This window comes from Mobula birostris, chromosome 1 (assembly GCF_030028105.1).
Source record: "Mobula birostris isolate sMobBir1 chromosome 1, sMobBir1.hap1, whole genome shotgun sequence".
Taxonomy (NCBI): Eukaryota; Metazoa; Chordata; class Chondrichthyes; order Myliobatiformes; family Myliobatidae; genus Mobula; species Mobula birostris.
This window is the reverse complement of record NC_092370.1, coordinates 91,431,075-91,448,392: the sequence shown is the minus strand read 5'-3', so window position 1 is coordinate 91,448,392 and position 17,318 is coordinate 91,431,075. Positions and strand designations below refer to the sequence as shown.

Sequence of the window (17,318 nt, the reverse complement as noted above, 5' to 3'; positions counted from 1 at the left end):
AGGATCTCATAAATATGAGAAAGTCTGCAGATGTTGAGAATCCAAAGCAACGTACACAAAATGCTAGAGGAGCTCAGCAGGTCAAGCAGCATCTATGGAAATGAATAAACAGCCATCGTTTCGAGCTGAGACCCTTCTAGGAACTTCCTTCAGGCCTGCTCATTAGTAGAGAAATGCGTAATTACAGAGATCAAAGCTGTGTTTAGAATGAGTCATTTTAATCTTCATATCGATTTAAAAATAGCATTGAAAGTAGAAAAGATAAATAAGTTTCTGAATGTATTTAGGACAGAATTCATGAGGGTGGAGCAAATAAAGCATAAAGTAATTACACAGAAGAATTGAGAAGAAGCATCACAAGCGCAAAACTTTAAACGTCAATGACATAAATGAAGGATTGAAAAATGATTTGACTTCATTGTTTGGCAAACAATGAAAATTCAAAGATTTTGTTATCATATAGAACCGTAACTTGCCCACTAAGGATCTACTTGCCTATTTAAATGACCACAGTGAACAAATTTAATAATAAAATAATATCAACAGAGAATTTGCACAAATGCAAGGGGAAGTGGAAGTTTCCTTCACTGGGTGAATGATAAAGGACAAGAAAAAATAAATTATTGAACTGTTAAAAAGAATACTTAAGAAATTTGAAAATATTTCAAATCTAACAAAGCTTTTACAAATATATTGAGAGAAAGATTGTGATAATTATGAATGTGAACCATGAAAAACAATTGCAGCTGAAATACTCCTGAATTAATGTTTGATGCTTTGGATGGCTCCTCTCAATCCCACAATTTCAAGCACCAGTGTAAAAGGAAGCAAGACATACATACTTCCCCCTGACTCATATATCAACCTCCCTCATCATTGTTCTGTCATTGCCACTGGACGTACAACCTGAAATTCCCTTCCATACAGCAGTTTGCCACATGGATGACAGTAGTTCAGGAAGACAGTTTATCGCCACCTTTTCTGAGTAAATTAGAAATGGTGTGAAATGTTCAATTGTTAACATCACCTGTAAATGGATTTAAAACTTGTTTAATTAAGGGCTTTTATCCACAGAAAGAAAACAAAATGCAGGCAGGAGAGAAGAACTTTAATGTTAGTCAAGATAGACACTTAATGGATTTAACACTTGTTAAAATAAATCCCAAATCTAGCTAGTGAAAACAAGTTTGCACTAAACAAATAATCTGCCATCAGGAGAGGTGTAATAAAGCAAATGCTGAAGCTTTTCAAATGATTGGACTGTGGAGCAAGTCAGAACTTGTATGCAGACATCTCAAACGTCTTGATGAAGGGTTTCCCTCCATATTTCCAGCATTTGCTGATTTTCTAGTGACTGTCTTTTTATGTAATTCACTTTCTGAGTTTAGCATAAAGGAAAAATGAGAAGTTTGACCTTCACACCCTTAAATTATCAAACAATAAATAGATATGTGTTCTGAATGGTGATGAAAGTCTGTAGGATGCATCAAATAATTCTTTAGACAGCTGCACACTGAAAAATATCAGAAACGTCTCATGCAATGCACATGAGTAATTGTTTGAAATGTTAATTAGACATCATTGGGCACTGCCCATCACGATGGATATAAGACATTCTCCATAATAGCTACACTGATGAAAAGAAAGCCTGAGAGAGATACTGTTGACAAATTAAGAAATTGCTTATTCCATTGATTCTAACCCACATTTTAGTTTTGAATATATTTTACCCATTCAAAAAAAATCATTTTAATTTTCATTGCTAACTTTTTGCAGGTAACCATTTTTGTGATGTCTGAAGTGTTAAAAGTAAATAGATTTCTGGGTCTCCAGTATGGTGCCATTCATCAGAATAAAGCAGATTCCTCACAAAAGAGGGCCGACCAAGAATGGGGAACTAATAATGGAAAATAGAAACAAAGCTACAATTCTAAATAACTATTTTGGATTAGTATGATCACTAACAACAATCTGATGATAATAAATTAATGGAAGTGCTATGGAAGGGAAAAATTTAAACAATCTTTATCACCAGAGAAAAATAATAAGTAAACAGAAGAGGTTAATAACCGACAAGTTCCTGGACCTGATGGCTTACATCACAGTATTTTATTTTTTTTATTTATTTTATTTTATTTTTATTTGGATAAGGAATTCACAAATATCATGTACTTTTTTCACACATATAACCTTTTCCATTTTTTTATATGTATAAAACTACAATTATTTATACATTCTTAAGTACACATTGAGATGATATAAAAGGAAAATAAACATTTAAATAGATAATTATGTACTGTGGTAAATCTAACCTATTAGGCTAAGTAATGGAATTAGTTGTTAAGAAAAATGGTAATACTAGTTTCCATATAACCCTTCTGGACCATTTCCACTGGTCCAAAATGTTGTATATAAGCCTATGTATCAACCATTGTAGGTGTTTATATCCTAATTTGTTCATGCTTGCTCCTGCCCGCAGACATAATTATCCAATCCCTATGTACTTATTTACTTAATTTTTTCATTTTTTTATCCCTTTCCCAAATCTTTCCCTTTACTTGTGTTAACTCTCTATTTTCCAAAAGAAAACAAAAAAAACAAACATTTAGACTGGGGTGCTTACGTTAGCAATATTACTGTGTTGATGAGAAGAGCAGTATAAATCATTAGGAGAGTCATCTAAAGTCTGCTCACATTGGGGTTATATATTTAATCCATTTATTCCAGATTTGATAAAATTTTTCTTTTTGAGTTCTCAGGGAGTAAGTCAACTTTTCCATTTTAAATATTTCCAAGATAATTTCGTACCAATCTTCTAATGTAGGTGGTATTGGATTTAGCCATTTTCTAGTGATTGATCTCTTACTTGCCGCTAAGAGGGCCTGCAGCAACTTTATATCTTCCTTCTGTTCAAGAAACAATACATGCCCCAAATAGAGCGGCTCAAAGTTCAGAGGTATCTGGGACCTAAGTACCTTAACTAATGTTCTATGAATACCTTCCCAAAATAGACTTAATTTAGGGCAATCCCAAAAAATATGAAAATGATTTGCCTCCTTGGAGCCGCACCTTCTCCAACACATCACATTTGTATCTTTATATTTTTCCTGATATGGGGTCTTGAAGTATCTTATAATGTTTTTCCACCAATGTTCTCTCCAAGTCAAAGAATTAGTCGAGGACCATTGAAAGCTGCAGATTTTCTCCCAAGCCTCCTCTGAAAGTACCAACCCCGCTTCTTTCTCCCACTTCTCTTTAATATACAGTGTATTTACATTTTTAGCATGGGAGAGTGCATTATATAATCGAGAAACTGATTTACTAGATATTGAACTGCAAGCCGAATTCAGAATCTTGAAAAATTCTAATTCTACTGTTGATAGGTCTGTATATCTACAACTCTGGTTAACATAGTTTCGTACTTGAAGGTACCTAAAAAAGTCATTATGTTCTAGGCCATGTTTGTCCTGCAGGATTTGGAAACTTTGTAATACTCTTTTATCTATAAATGAGAGGTAGGTTGTAAGACCTTTCTTTATCCATAGCTCAAATCTTTTATCTCCTCTGTTGGGAAGGAATTTGGTATCATATGCACACCATCTAAAGAGTTTTAACATGTTATTAATTCCACATGAATTAACCACCTTCTGCCATACTTTTAATGTAAGATTTATCCAAGCGTTTTTAAATTTTTCCAACTGGGCCATCAATCCTTTGTCAGCTATTGAGGCCTGAAGAGGAAAACTGTCAACTAATCCAAACTCTATTTCCTTCCATCTAGCCTTATATTCCCTATTACACCAATATAACAGAAGGGTTATCTGTGAGGCATAAAAATAATTTCTTAGGCAAGGAAGAACCATACCTCCTCCTTCCTTCCCTAACTGTAAGGTGTTATATCGAATTCTAGGTTTCTTTCCTTGCCAAATGAAGCAGGAAATCCATTTGTCGCATTCCCTGAATTGACCATCATCCACCTCCACCGGTAAAGTACGGAAAAGATACAATAACCGAGGAAGAATATTCATTTTTATAGTATTTATCCTTGAATTTAAACTTAAAAAGGGGATAGGATTCCATCTATGCATATCTGCTTTTATCTCTGAGATTAATGGCCCATAATTTACCTGTGACAGTGTTGAAAGATCCTTCGGCAGGGTTATTCCTAAATATTTTAATGATTTAGCTTCCCACTTAAGATCATATGTATCCTGCAATTTTTTGGATGGTGTATAATTTAGGGACATAACCTGTGTTTTCTTTACATTTATTTTATAACCTGATATTTTCCCAAAGTCATCCAACAGTGTAAACAATCCTATAAATGATTTTTCTGGTTCACTCAGATAGACCAAAACATCATCTGCGAATAACGCCACTTTCTGTTCAATCCCTGCCACCTAGATACCTTTTACGATTTTGCTCTGTTTTATTAGTTGAGCAAGCGGTTCAATATATAGCGCAAAAAGGAGAGGAGAAATTGGGCATCCCTGTCTAGTGCCTCTTTCTAAAATGAAGGAGTCAGAGAGGTCCCCATTTATCTTAATTCGGGCTGTAGGGCTGTCATATAGAGTCTGAATTACTTTAATAAACTTTTCTTGAAAGCCAAATCTTCCTAACACTCTGTATAGGAATGCCCAACTAACCGAATCAAAAGCTTTCTCAGCGTCCAATCCTACTACCATTGTCTCTGTCTCGTTCTTATTAACCTGTTCTAATATGTGCAGAGTTCTTCTTATGTTGTCCTGTGTTTGTCTTTGTTGAATAAATCCAGTCTGGTCTAAATGGATTAGGCCAGGTAAAAGCTTTTCCAATCTGCGCACTAATATAGATGTAAATAGTTTGTAATCTAAATTAAGAACACTAATTGGCCGATAATTGCCACATTCTAGTTTATCTTTACTCTCTTTAGGAATAACTGAAATAATCGCTTCTCTCCAGGAAGGTAGAGTTTCTCCTCTCTGCAAGATCCAATTAAAGGTGTTAAGTAGTAATGGGGCTAACTGTGTCTTCAGGGACTTGTACCACTCTGAGGTAAACCCATCAGAATCCGGGGACTTTCCAGCCTTTAACCTAGAGATGGCCACGTTCAGTTCTTTGACAGTTACTGGTTCTAATAAACTTTCATTTTGTAAATCTGTAAGTTTAGGTAGATCTAAAAAATTCAATACACTGTCTATATAGGGCTCATTGGGGGCCTGGGGTTGGGCGTACAGCTCTCGATAATATGTTTCAAAACTCTCTTGAATTTTCCCTATTATACATCACAGTATTTTAAAGTATGTAGCTGCAGAGATAGTGAACTCAATGGTTTTAATCTATTAAAATTCCATGAAATGGGAAACTGCAGTTGTAAAACCATTGTTGAAGAAAAGAGGGAGACAGAGAGCAGGAAATTATGGGCTAGTTGGCCTAATATTGGCCCACCACCAAGCACTTTCTGCTTACCGCAGGGATCACTCCCTACGCAACTCCCTTGTCCATTCGTCCCTCCCCACTGATCTCCCTCCTAGCACTTATCCTTGTAAGCAGAACAAGTTCTACACCTGCCCCCTATACCTATCTCTCACTACCAATCAGGGCCCCAAACAGTCCTTCCAGGTGAGATGATACTTCACCTATGAGTCTGTTGGGGGGGGGGGTCATACACTGTGTCCGGAGCTCCTGATGTTGCCTCCTGTATATCAATGAGACCCGACATAGATTGGGAGACAGTTTCGCTGAGTATCTACGCTCTCTCCGCCAGAGAAAGCAGAATCTCCCAGTGGCCACCCACTTTAATTCCACTTCTCATTCCCATTCCGATATATCTATTAGTGGCCTCCTGTACTGTCGCAATGAGACCACACTCAGGATGGAGGAGCAACACCTTATATTCCATTTGGGTAGCCTCCAACCTGATGGCATGAACATCAATTTATCAAACCCATCCCCACCCTTTCCTTCACCAATCCCATCCCCTTTTCCCTCTCTCGCCTTATCTCCTTGCCTACCCATCACCTCCCTCTGGTGCTCCTCCCTCTTTTTCTTTCTTCCATGGCTTTTTGTCCTCTCCTATTAGATTCCCACTTCTTCAGCCCTGTATCTCTTTCACCAATCAACTTCCTAGCTCTTTACTCCACCCCTGCCTCTCACAGTTTCACCTATCACCTAGTGTTTCTCCCTCCCTTTCACCCACCTTTTAAATCTGCTGCTCATCTTTTTCTCTCCAGCCCTGCTAAAGGGTCTCGGCCCAAAACATTGACTGTTTACTCATTACCATGGATGCTGCCTGGCCTGCTGAATTCCTGCAGCATTTTGTGTGTGTTGCTTGGATTTCCAGCATCTGCAGTTTTTCCCTTGTTTATGGCTTAATGCTTTGCCACCAGGAAAATACTGGAATCCATTATTAAGGATGGGCCACCAGGACTCTTTAAATATAAAAAGGCAATCAAGCAGAATCAAGCTCAGTCACAAACAAGAGACTTGCCTCCTGTTCTGCTCCTGTATGCTTCCTCGTTGCCGTCTGAATTTCTGCCAACAGCAGTGGTCCCAGTGGCAAATTTTTATAAATGCCATTTGAGCTGCGCCTAGCCACACAGTCATGAGTGCAGGCAGATCAGAGCATGCATCCTTGAGATATGCCTGTGTTGATTGGAACCAATGTCATGCCAAACATGCTTCACCATTCAAAAAGTTATGTCTGTCCACCCCTCTGGTCTTGCTGCACTTTCCTGCACAATCCTCACAACTGCCGTTCATCATCACTGGTCCAACTTTCTAGAGGGAGGTACAGAGGCTCAGGTTGTGAAGCTTGTTTATTAATCCTGAGGGGATGATGGTGTTCCATGCTGAGCTGTAATCAATAAACAGCAACATCATATGGATATTGCTGTTGAGCAGATGGTTCAAATCCCAGTGGAGAGCTGGTGAGATTGTGTCCACTGTAGACCTGTTGTGGCAGTAGGCAAAATTCAAGGTCCTTGCTCAGGCATGACCAACCTCTCATAGCTCTTCATCACAGTATATGTGAATGTCACTGGCAATAGTTGTTGAGGCAGCTCACCCTCTTCTTCTTGAACACCATTATGATTGATGCCCTTTTGAAGCAGGTAGAAATCCTCAATGGTAGCTGTGAGAAATTGAAGATGTTCTTGAAATCTCCCACCAGTTGGTTGGTACAAGTTTATAGCAACCTGCCAGGTACACTACTGGGGCCTGACACCTTGCATAGGATGCTCTGACATTGGCCTCCGAGACAGAGACCACGGTGTTGCTGGATGCTGTGGGGATTGACACAGGCGTAGCTTTATTTTCCCTGTGTGAAAGGTGTTGAGCTCACTGGGAGTGAAGCATTACAGCCAACTACGCCGTTAGGTGTCTTGTTAGGCTTGCAAACGCTGCCACACCTGATGTTTTAGAGATATGGGCTTTGCAAGTTGAGCCAGCACTTAATTACACATCCCTAATTGCTTTTGAGAAGTTGGTGAAAATTTAATTTTTCAACCACTGTGGTCCTTGACCCATAATACTGTTAGGAAGAGAGTTCTAGAAAGTTGGCTCAATGACAATGAATGGCAATTATGAGGATTTTGCAGAAATGTGGAGTAAGACCAAAGGTCAGAACAGACATAGCTTTTTGAATCACTTTTGGCATGACATGGCATCGTATGCCCTAAAAATTTCAACACTTCACACCCTCTGCTATTTTTTTTGAAACTATTTGCACATCTTCAAGGCCGTTCTTCGACTTTAATACCTGTCCCATTTCATTTCATTTTCTTTTGCTCTCTTACCACTTTTGTCACCTAATCAAACCCCAGCATCACTTGATGATAGGTCTTTGTTTGTTCTTTCCCAGACCTATTGTCCCTGGCTTTGTACTCACATAAAAGTCAAGCACGTTTCACTTTTGATGGAAGATTCATTTCCTATGTCTTTGAATGTTTTTAATAGCTTCAGAATCTGTATTATTTAAAAGAGAAAAGTTTCTACAATTATATGTGTTTTTTGGATGTGCTTTGTTTAATGGGCATAAATTAAGTTTTGATGGCTTCGATCTTTAATCTTCATAACAACTGTAAGCTAATGAGAGGCTTAAATAAGATCGATGATCTACATTATGTGCTTTCATTGGCATTGACTTCTTGCACTGCTTTCTCTGATAGTTTTAAAGGCTTTTATCTAAGTTGTGCTTTACCTTAAAAGACTTCAGGAAAAAAATTAGGACTCGGTAATCTTTAACACATCTGAAATTTCAATGACCCAGAGATTTCCAGCTCAGGTATTTGCTATTCTCGGAATAAGTGGAACCACCGTGAACGTGCTAATAATATAAGGGATAGAAGAAGGGTTAAGCCAGTCACCTTCTTAAGCCTAGAGTTCACTGTTGATCAAATTAATCAAGAGCCTCTCCCCAAATCCACTTACTACCTCATTGAAATATTCCTTGAGAACACTGGTATCTAAAAATAACCTTGAATATACTCACCAAATGAACATTTGCAGCCCTCTGGAGGGAGTGGAGTCTAACTATTAACACCATAATTTGAGACAATGTTGAATAGCAACATATTGAAAACTGAACCATTTAGCTTTTAATAGATTTACAGTTTATCTGTTTTCTCTGATAAGCTTAATGGCTTGAGTGCTAGATTTAATCGAAAGAAAACATTTTAATGTAAATTTAACCAAAATCCTTGTCCTGAAAGAAATGGCTAAAATCACAAAGCATCATTCAAATTTGAAATGGATAACAAGGTTGCATCTACATGTAAAGAGCAGCAATCTGCTGGAGGAACTCAGAGAGTGAAGCCTTCCTGATGCAGGGTTTCAGGCTGCAGCATTAACAATCCCTCTCCCTACATAGATGCTGCTCGACCCACTGAGTTCCTCCAGCCGATTACTTGTTGCTCCTTACGTGTAGATGCAGAATATTTGTTGTTCCAGATTTTAATGACTGCATTTTCTTGTGTCTACAATGAAGAAGTTGTTCTCTTCAAGAAGAACTGTGAAGATGTTTAATTACCCTGGTTCAAGTTTCTTCCTGTTCCTTTTTCAGTGTCTACCAGGTCATTGTGGAAGAAGAGCGCCCACACAGGGCAAAGAAGGACATAAACGTTCCGGACTGCTATCTTAATCCCATCACCTACCAGAACATCTCAGTTTCAGATCCTCCTCATTATTTTGCTGCTGAATTTCCACCAACAGCCCTCAAAGTGGCCCAGCCATTTACCATTGGAGATAACAAGACGTACGGTGGCTACTGGAATGCTCCACTTCTTCCGCATAAGAGTTACAGCATTTACTTTCAAGCAGTGAGCAAAGCCAATGGGGTAAGTGTCCATACCCTCAACACTTATGATACGAATAAAATATCCACAGAGGCCCTTATTCATATCTACTTAAAGTTTTCCCATTTCTTTCAAATGAAGTTGGAAAAGTATCTTAGTATTGATTGTGTTGTGGGTCATCTTGACCAATTTAATAAGTACTTTTTGGACAGCCAGTTAAGGATTTTTTGAGGCTCAGGTTCAAAGCTGTGGTCCAAACACTGATATACTAGTTAGCCTGTTCCACTAGTTAACTCCTATCTATTCCTTTGGCAATACAAAACTAATTCTAAGCAAACTATGACAATTTCCTCAAGAAACTGAGGAAGAGGTCATACTGTTCTTCATACTGGGAAATGAGCCTGTCCAGTTCATCAGAGTTTCAGTGAGGGAGCATGTCGGGAACAGTGACAATTGGTACTCCATATGTTTTTAAATAGTTAGGAATAAGGATAAGACTGAACCCTAGGAAAAAGTGTTAGATTGAGGAAGGCTAATTACAAAGTATTAAGCTTGAGCTGGAAAGGCAACTTAGGGAGTAGCAGCTATTGGGTAAGTCCAAATCTGACATCTGGTCCGAATGAAGGATGAACATGTTCCTGTGATGGAACAGGACAAGAATGGCATGGTTCAAGCACCTTGGACCTAAGTTGTTAAAGACTTAGTCAAAAAGAGAAAAGAAATATATAAAATTTGGGAAGCCAGAATGGACAGGGTCTTTGAGGAATATGAAGGAAGAAGGAAAGAACTTAAATAGTTCTTGCTCAATAGGTTTACAAGTAAAACTCTGCCTTGATTGGAGTAAGTGCTATAATGAGAGGTTGGACAAACTTGGGTTGTTTTCTTTAGAGCATCGAAGGCTGAAGAGAGAGCTGATGAAGGTATGTAAGATTATGAGAGGTATAGATAGAGTAGACAGACAGTATTTTTCACCCAGGGTTGAAATATCTAAAACCAGAGGGCATGCATTTAAGGCAAGAGAGGGTAACTTCAAAGGAGATGTGAGAGTGGTGAGTGCCGTGGAATGCTCTGTCTGGGATGGTGGTAGAGGCAGATACATTAGAGCCTCTTCAGAGACATTTAGATAGGAACATAAATGTGAGAAAAATGGAGGATATGGATATTGTGTAAGCAGAGGAGATTAGTTTAGTTGGCCATTTGAATATTACACAACAGTTCCATATCCACGACATTGCGGGCCAAAGGAAAGTCCCTGTTCCTGTGTTGTATAGGACTATGTCTTATGTTCTAAACAGGGAATTGGGGGTAAAAGCTACTATAAAATATCCTTGGCAAGTGCAGTTAAGGAAATTCCTGAGGTATGTTAAACATATATTAAAACTAAGAGGGTAACCACAATAAGGATAAAGCACTAAAGGGTAAAAGAGGGAATTTATGACCGGACTCAGTGAGAGGTGGAAAGGAACTTAATGAGTACCTACCATTGGAAACAACCAATGCAACGGACATTAAGGACAGTGAGATCAGGGAGGGGTATGTTGACATTCCAGGGACACTACGGACATGAAGGACAGTGAGATCGGGGGGGTGGTATGTTGACCTTCCAGGGAGACCACAGACATTAAAGACAGTGAGATTGGTGGGGGGGGGGGGTATGTTGACATTCCAGGGAGACCACAGACATTAAAGACAGTGAGATTGGTGGGGGGGGGGTATGTTGACATTCCAGGGAGATCATGGACATTAAAGAGAGTGAGCTCAGGGAGGGGTATGTTAACATTCCAGGGAGATCATGGATATTAAGGACAGTGAGATCAGGGAGGAGTATGTTGACATTCCAGGAATTGCTAATATCAAGAAGAAGCTGGTGTTCGGTGCCTTGAGGAACAACAAAAAGGATAAATCCCCAGGGCCTGATATTGAGGGAGACAGGAGAGGAAATTGCTGGGACCTTGACAAAGATCTTTGTATCCTCTTTAGTTGCAGGTGAGTTCCCAGATGATTGGAGAATAGCCAATGCTGGGCAATAGTGAAGAACAAACAACGTATAGGTTAATGAGCTTTACATCAGTGGTAGGGAAATCATTGGAGAAGGTTCTAAAGGATGGGATTTACCCACGTATGGAAAAACATGTGTTTTCTAGAATTAGCCAGCATGGCTGTAGGCAGGAGAAGTCAGGTATTACAGACTTGACTAAATCCTTTGATGACGTGGTAAAGCTGCTGATGTGGGCACAGCAGTGGATGTTGTCTATATGGACTTTAGTGAAGCATTCAACAAGGCTTCTGGGTAGCTTGGTCCAAAGATACAGCTCAAGGTAAAATGTCCACTTCCATTTGCCTTCGTGGATCTTTGCCTCAGTTGTTTCAAATAATAGATATTATTCACATGTATTTCATAATTTGCGGAGAAAATAGTGGAGAAAATGGAAAGTGCTACAGCTTCTCAGTAAAGATTTTCCTAGAACAATAGAGTGTCTGGGTGGCCACAAGGTTAGATTGACTAGTGAATTACCCAATTATCTGCCTCCTGGCTGTCTCTGTCTTAATATGTAGCCATTGTTATCTGAGTAATTTCAGGTTGTCAGCATCTTTGGTCAATAACTTCTAAGACTCACTTGTGTCAATCTCAATTGTAGCAATAGCCACAGAAAAGCACGTAACAATTTTGTTCACATTCTTAGACACTCCCTTTGGTTCAAGGTTGACTTTCTTCCAGTTTGCTCTTCTGGGTTTTGAGGTGGCAAATGAAGCCAAGTTAAAAAGCACTGATTCTTTCCCAGATTGGGCAGGAAGTAGCAGGTGGGCCAGCACGGAAGCTAGATTATGAGGTGGTGTGATCCCTTCACTATCTACACAGTGCCTTTGACTGCTCCCAGTGCATGGCATAGAAGTTCTCAATACCATCCCAAATGTAGAGATTGTTAACATCAATGGGGTCCTTTTCTGAAGAAAATGCTTAGAGTAAGGCCTGTTTGTAATGAAAACTTTGTTTCATCAAGGAGTCAAACAAGAGAGCTAATGGAAACAAACTAATCAAGCACAGATATCAATTTTATTGTATCATCACCTGTTTTAGAGGCTGGAAAGATTCCCACATCACCTATGCCATGACAAGTACCTATGCTTGCTGGACTAACTGCCATCTAATCCTCTTCATCATCTCAATCAAACTGGCCCATAAGAATCGGCATCAAAATGAGCATTGTTGAATGAGGTTCAACACCAAAGGTGGCTCTCATTGAACAGGGCTTCAAAGTAACCTTTAAACTCCCAGCCTATGGAGCCAATAAGTGTACCCTACTTATAGATAGCTCAGACATCTCCCATAATTAGTAGCCATGAAATGACTTTGGTAACTATAGATGATCTCCCTACTGCTTAACATTGTCAGAATCCTCCGTAATTGAAATCTTTCAGTGAGTGAAGAATTAGTTCCTGATTCACGCTATGGACAAAGTCTTCAATGAGAGACATGATCTTTATCATGTGAAGACTCCATGAAAGATGCAAGAAACAACACTGACCACAATGCATGGGCTTTTAACAACCTCATCAAAGCCTTTGACATAGACAAAGTTCAAAGAAACTTTATTATCCAAGTATATACATGTCACCATATATGACCCTGAGATTTATTTACTTGTAGGCATTCACAGTAAATACAAAGAAACACAATAGGATCATTGAAAAATCTCACACAACAAGACAGGCAAACAACCAATGTGAAAAAGACAACAAGCTGTGCAAATACGAAAAGAAAAATACCAAACAAAATAATGATAAAAATTAAATAAGCAATAAATAATTGAGAACATGGGATAAAGAGTCCTTGAAAGTGAGCAACAATACACATGAGTTTGACTGCTTGTTTAGAATTTCATCTGTGGTCACACCAAGCCATTGTGAGAGCCACACATCTTTTTTTTCTTCTCAGCTGCATCAACTTCAATGGAGTTTTGTGGGAACCAGGATGCTTAGTCCATTCAATTTTTCCTTGACTCGGTTAAGGTTTGATGAAAAGGAGGATGTATGTGAAGCATGAAAAGAGTTAACACACTTTCCAGAGCAGAGGAAAAACAATTCTTATAGATAGACTAATTAAAAATCTCTGAAGCATGTCTGTTTTTTAACAGATTAAGAGTATATTTATTTTCATCTCCCTTTCAGTCTCCAAATATAAAGGGTAAGTATTTCTGGAAACGTAGTTTAAGCTTAAAAGCAATTACCTATTAGAATTCCTCAGATCTGCAGAGACATTGAAAGAAAATACTATTCATTTTGATGCATTTCTAGATAAATTGCATTGAATGTTAATGCTTAGAAAACAATTTTTGGAGGATATTAATTCACTTTTACAATTGCATTTTTCTAATGAGTTTTTTTTTGTACTTCAAGACTTGCTGAAATTCATTCATTCATTGTAAAGTGCTTTAATGTTCTTTGCCGAAAGGTATATATATGCAAGTCTTTCAATTTATACATGCCTTCAATTTATTACATGAACTCTGTGCCCTCTGTTCAGTCACATGATTTATGGCAACTGGTGCTAGCTGTATTCAAGCTGTCTTTACCAGATGGAGACTCTCAGATCCATTTATGTGGGAAGATTTGGGATGAAGGATACGAGTTTATCCAGAAGCTGCACAGCATAAAGTCCTTGACTCACTAACTAAAAACCTGATGGCAACTGACGAATTGTATTCTATCCTTTGCCAGCTGTCTGATGTTATCATAGTCTGTATGCTGCGGGAGCAGATGTAAATTAGGAGGTCACTTTGACAAATATTTCTTATTCAATCCACAGGTATATCCCTAACCTCTTTTTGCCTTGAAGCTTTAACTCCTGCCCTGACCAGCTACAGTATTACACTGAAGCTCAGTGCATGATTGGGGATTGACTGGGCCCTCTGTAGCATTCAGCACTGAACCTTATTCAGCCATTTGGGAGGTCTCAAACCACAAAATGACTTGTCTTATTCTCTGCACAAATGCTAATTGCTTGGTTTCTGATTGCTATGTTTTGTACCATTTCTCCACTAGTCTCTCTAGTTGATATAAACCACTCCAATTCTCAGAAGCCTTTGTAAGTTGAGCACGTAATGAGTTCCAACATCATCCTTTATCTGGAGCTTTATCAATATCCAGAATGAGAATTTGTAAATTAAATCTACAAGACTGTTACACACAGCAACCTTTATTCTGTGAAGCCTCTCTGCCTCAGAGCTTCAGAGCAACAGCACATATTTAGCTACCCTGATCATGGAAGTCAATGTCGGAATGGAACTTTAACCAAAGTACATATAATTCATTCAAATGATGCTGAATTGAAAATTACATTAAATAGTATGATCTCCAAGTGGTTTGGACGATTACAATATATTTCTCAGTAAAGCTAGTCTATAGTATATATTTGCATCAAACATTAGTGACCAGTCACATGAGAGTAGGATTACAATCCCAGGGGGAAAATTTGCAACGTCTCCTCTGTGGATAAAGGGGTTCATCTAGATCTTATGATGCAACATACTTGGAGAGAGTAAATATGATGGGTTGAATGGCCTTTATTAGTTCCTTTTATTCTTATGGGCATAGGTTAAGCAATTCTGAGCATTTATTTTCTTCAAATCAAAACTTCACTGAACCTATATTCAAAAAGATAGCTCAAACAACAAGCTGGTGCCTGTTTGTTAGAAAATAGAACATAGAACAAAGAACATCCCAGGTACAAACCCTTTGGCCCACAATGTTGAGCCAAACTAATTAAATTAGTTATCAAATGGCTAGCTAAGCTAATCTCTTCTGCCTACACAATATCCATATCCTTCCATTTTCCTCACATTCAGGTCTCCATCTAAATGTGTCTCAAATGTCTCTAATGTTTCTGCCTCTCCCACCACTCAAGGCAGCACATTCCAGCCACCCACCACTCTCTGTATGAAAAAAACCTACCCCTCACATCTGCTTTGAAATTAACACCTCTCACCTTAAATGCATGCCCTCTGGTATTAGATATTTCAACCCTTGGAAAAATATATTGTCTTTCTACTATATCTATGGCTCTGATAATCTTATAAACTGCTATCAGATCTCCCTTCATCCTCCACCACACTAGAGAAAACAGACCAAGTTTGTCTAACCTCTCATTATGGCACATGTCCTCTAATCCAGGCAACATCCTGCACCCTTTCCAAAGGCTCAGTATCCCTCCTGTAATGGGCTGACCGGAACTGTATGTATTCCTCCAGATGAAGCCAAACTAGAGCTGCAACATAACTTCCTGACTTCTGAACTCAATGCCTCGACTAATAAAGGCAGGCATGCCACATGCCTTCTGAACCACCCTATCAACCTGTGTAGCCACTTTCAAGGAGCTATGAACTTGGACTCCAAGCTCCTTCTGCTTATCAATACTGTTAGGATCTTGTCCTTAACACTCTACTGTCTCTTTGCATTTGACCTACCAAAGTGCAACATTTCACATTTTGCTGGGTTAATCTCCATCTTTCATTTCTCCACCCATACAGTATTTGCAATTGATCTATATCCTGTTGTATTCTTTACCTATCTTCTACACTATCCAAAACACCACCAATTTAAATTGACATCTTTTCTCTTGTTTACCACATAATAGCTGATATTTGTCATAATACTTTACAAGTAAAGAAGGATCTTTTCCATTTAGCAGGAAGACTGAGATAGATTCAAGTTAATGGAATTAGGGGAGAGTTAAGGATTGTTTTCAGCCAAGCAGGAGTGGAGCCTTGCTTTACATAGCCAACAAATTTACCAGATTTAAATAAGCAGATGCCCCATAACCTTCAAAGATACAGGCAGAGAGTGGGGGCAGTGATGTAGATTTTCGCAGATAAACAAAATGGGGCGTTTATGTTTAACGAAACCCATAACACATTTTATTGAACTACAAAACCTAAACACAAAAGAGTGCCAAACATTTTTACGTAATAACATCATCACGTCAGACCAGCCTCTTAAAGTGAAACCCCAGCTCAATGTTGGTGGTTGTGAATTATGTACATTTCTCCCAATTACGCTGCGCTACATAGCCCCCCAGCCCCAGAAGACACTAAAACTGGCATTATGAGCCTGTCCAGAGCTCAGACCAGCCACCAGCCCAGGTCCAGTATTCCATGGGTGGAGGAACAGCAGAGGCCTCTGGCTCATCCAGAGGTGTGTTAGCAAGCTCATGGTCATGCTGTGACACCAGGGCCATGGCAGCAGGATACTGCAAATCTTGGTGGGCTGGTTTAAGGCGATCCACCAAAATACGTTCAGGTTTGCTCCTCTTATCTATGATTGGAGTCTTTTCCCCCGTTCCAAAATATGGAATGGCTGATCGTACGGGGGCCTAAGGGGATGTGGTGGGCATGATGGTGGATGAAAACAAATGAGGCAGAATGTAGATCAGCAGGAACCCAAGAGCGCTTTATGCCACGATGTGAGTTAGGAATAGTGCAGAGGAATTGAATTTACTGAGGAGGGTGGAATGCCGTTGAGAGACCGACCGAGTGGTTGTGGTGACAGGAATGAAATTACCTGGCACTCATAATATCTGCCCATGTACTAGCTCTGCCACGGATGACTGCTGGTCCTTTTTGGTGCAGTTCTGAGCCCAGCAGAACCCATGGGAGATGATCATGCCAACACTTTTCGGTCAGAGCAGCAGTTAAGGAGCAGTGAAACCACTCGCATGGGCCTCTGGACTGCAGGCGATACACTATGGTGTGATTCAGCCTACTGCTGAGGTTCTGGGCCATCGCAACCCAGAGGTCTGAAATGAATTGGGGACAGTGGTCAGAGGAAATATCAGGTGGAATGCCAAACTGAGAAACCCAGGTGCTGATGAACGCCCAAGCGGTGTCCGCGACCATCATCAGTGCTAGAGGGACGACCTCTGGCCTCCTCGTTGTATGGTCCGCCACAGTAGGAAGGTGGATGAAATTACGGGGGTGGGGGGGGAGAGCCCGCTGACCTGGTCAAACTGTCATTCAGGGACCTCAAAAGGTGCCAGTAGTGCCAAAACAC

At 39.4% G+C, this 17,318-nt stretch overlaps 1 protein-coding gene across 13 annotated transcripts in view; it reads left to right on the top strand.

Moving 5' to 3' along the window:
- Positions 1–17,318, top strand: part of LOC140198158 (receptor-type tyrosine-protein phosphatase mu-like) — a 1,049,822-nt gene that overhangs the window by 741,753 nt on the left and 290,751 nt on the right. For all 13 annotated transcript variants that reach the window (XM_072259223.1, XM_072259213.1, XM_072259205.1 and 10 more), the window contains one exon: positions 9,041–9,314. In XM_072259223.1, coding sequence (XP_072115324.1) covers positions 9,041–9,314 — 274 coding nt within the window. The remainder of the gene's footprint in view (positions 1–9,040; positions 9,315–17,318) is intronic.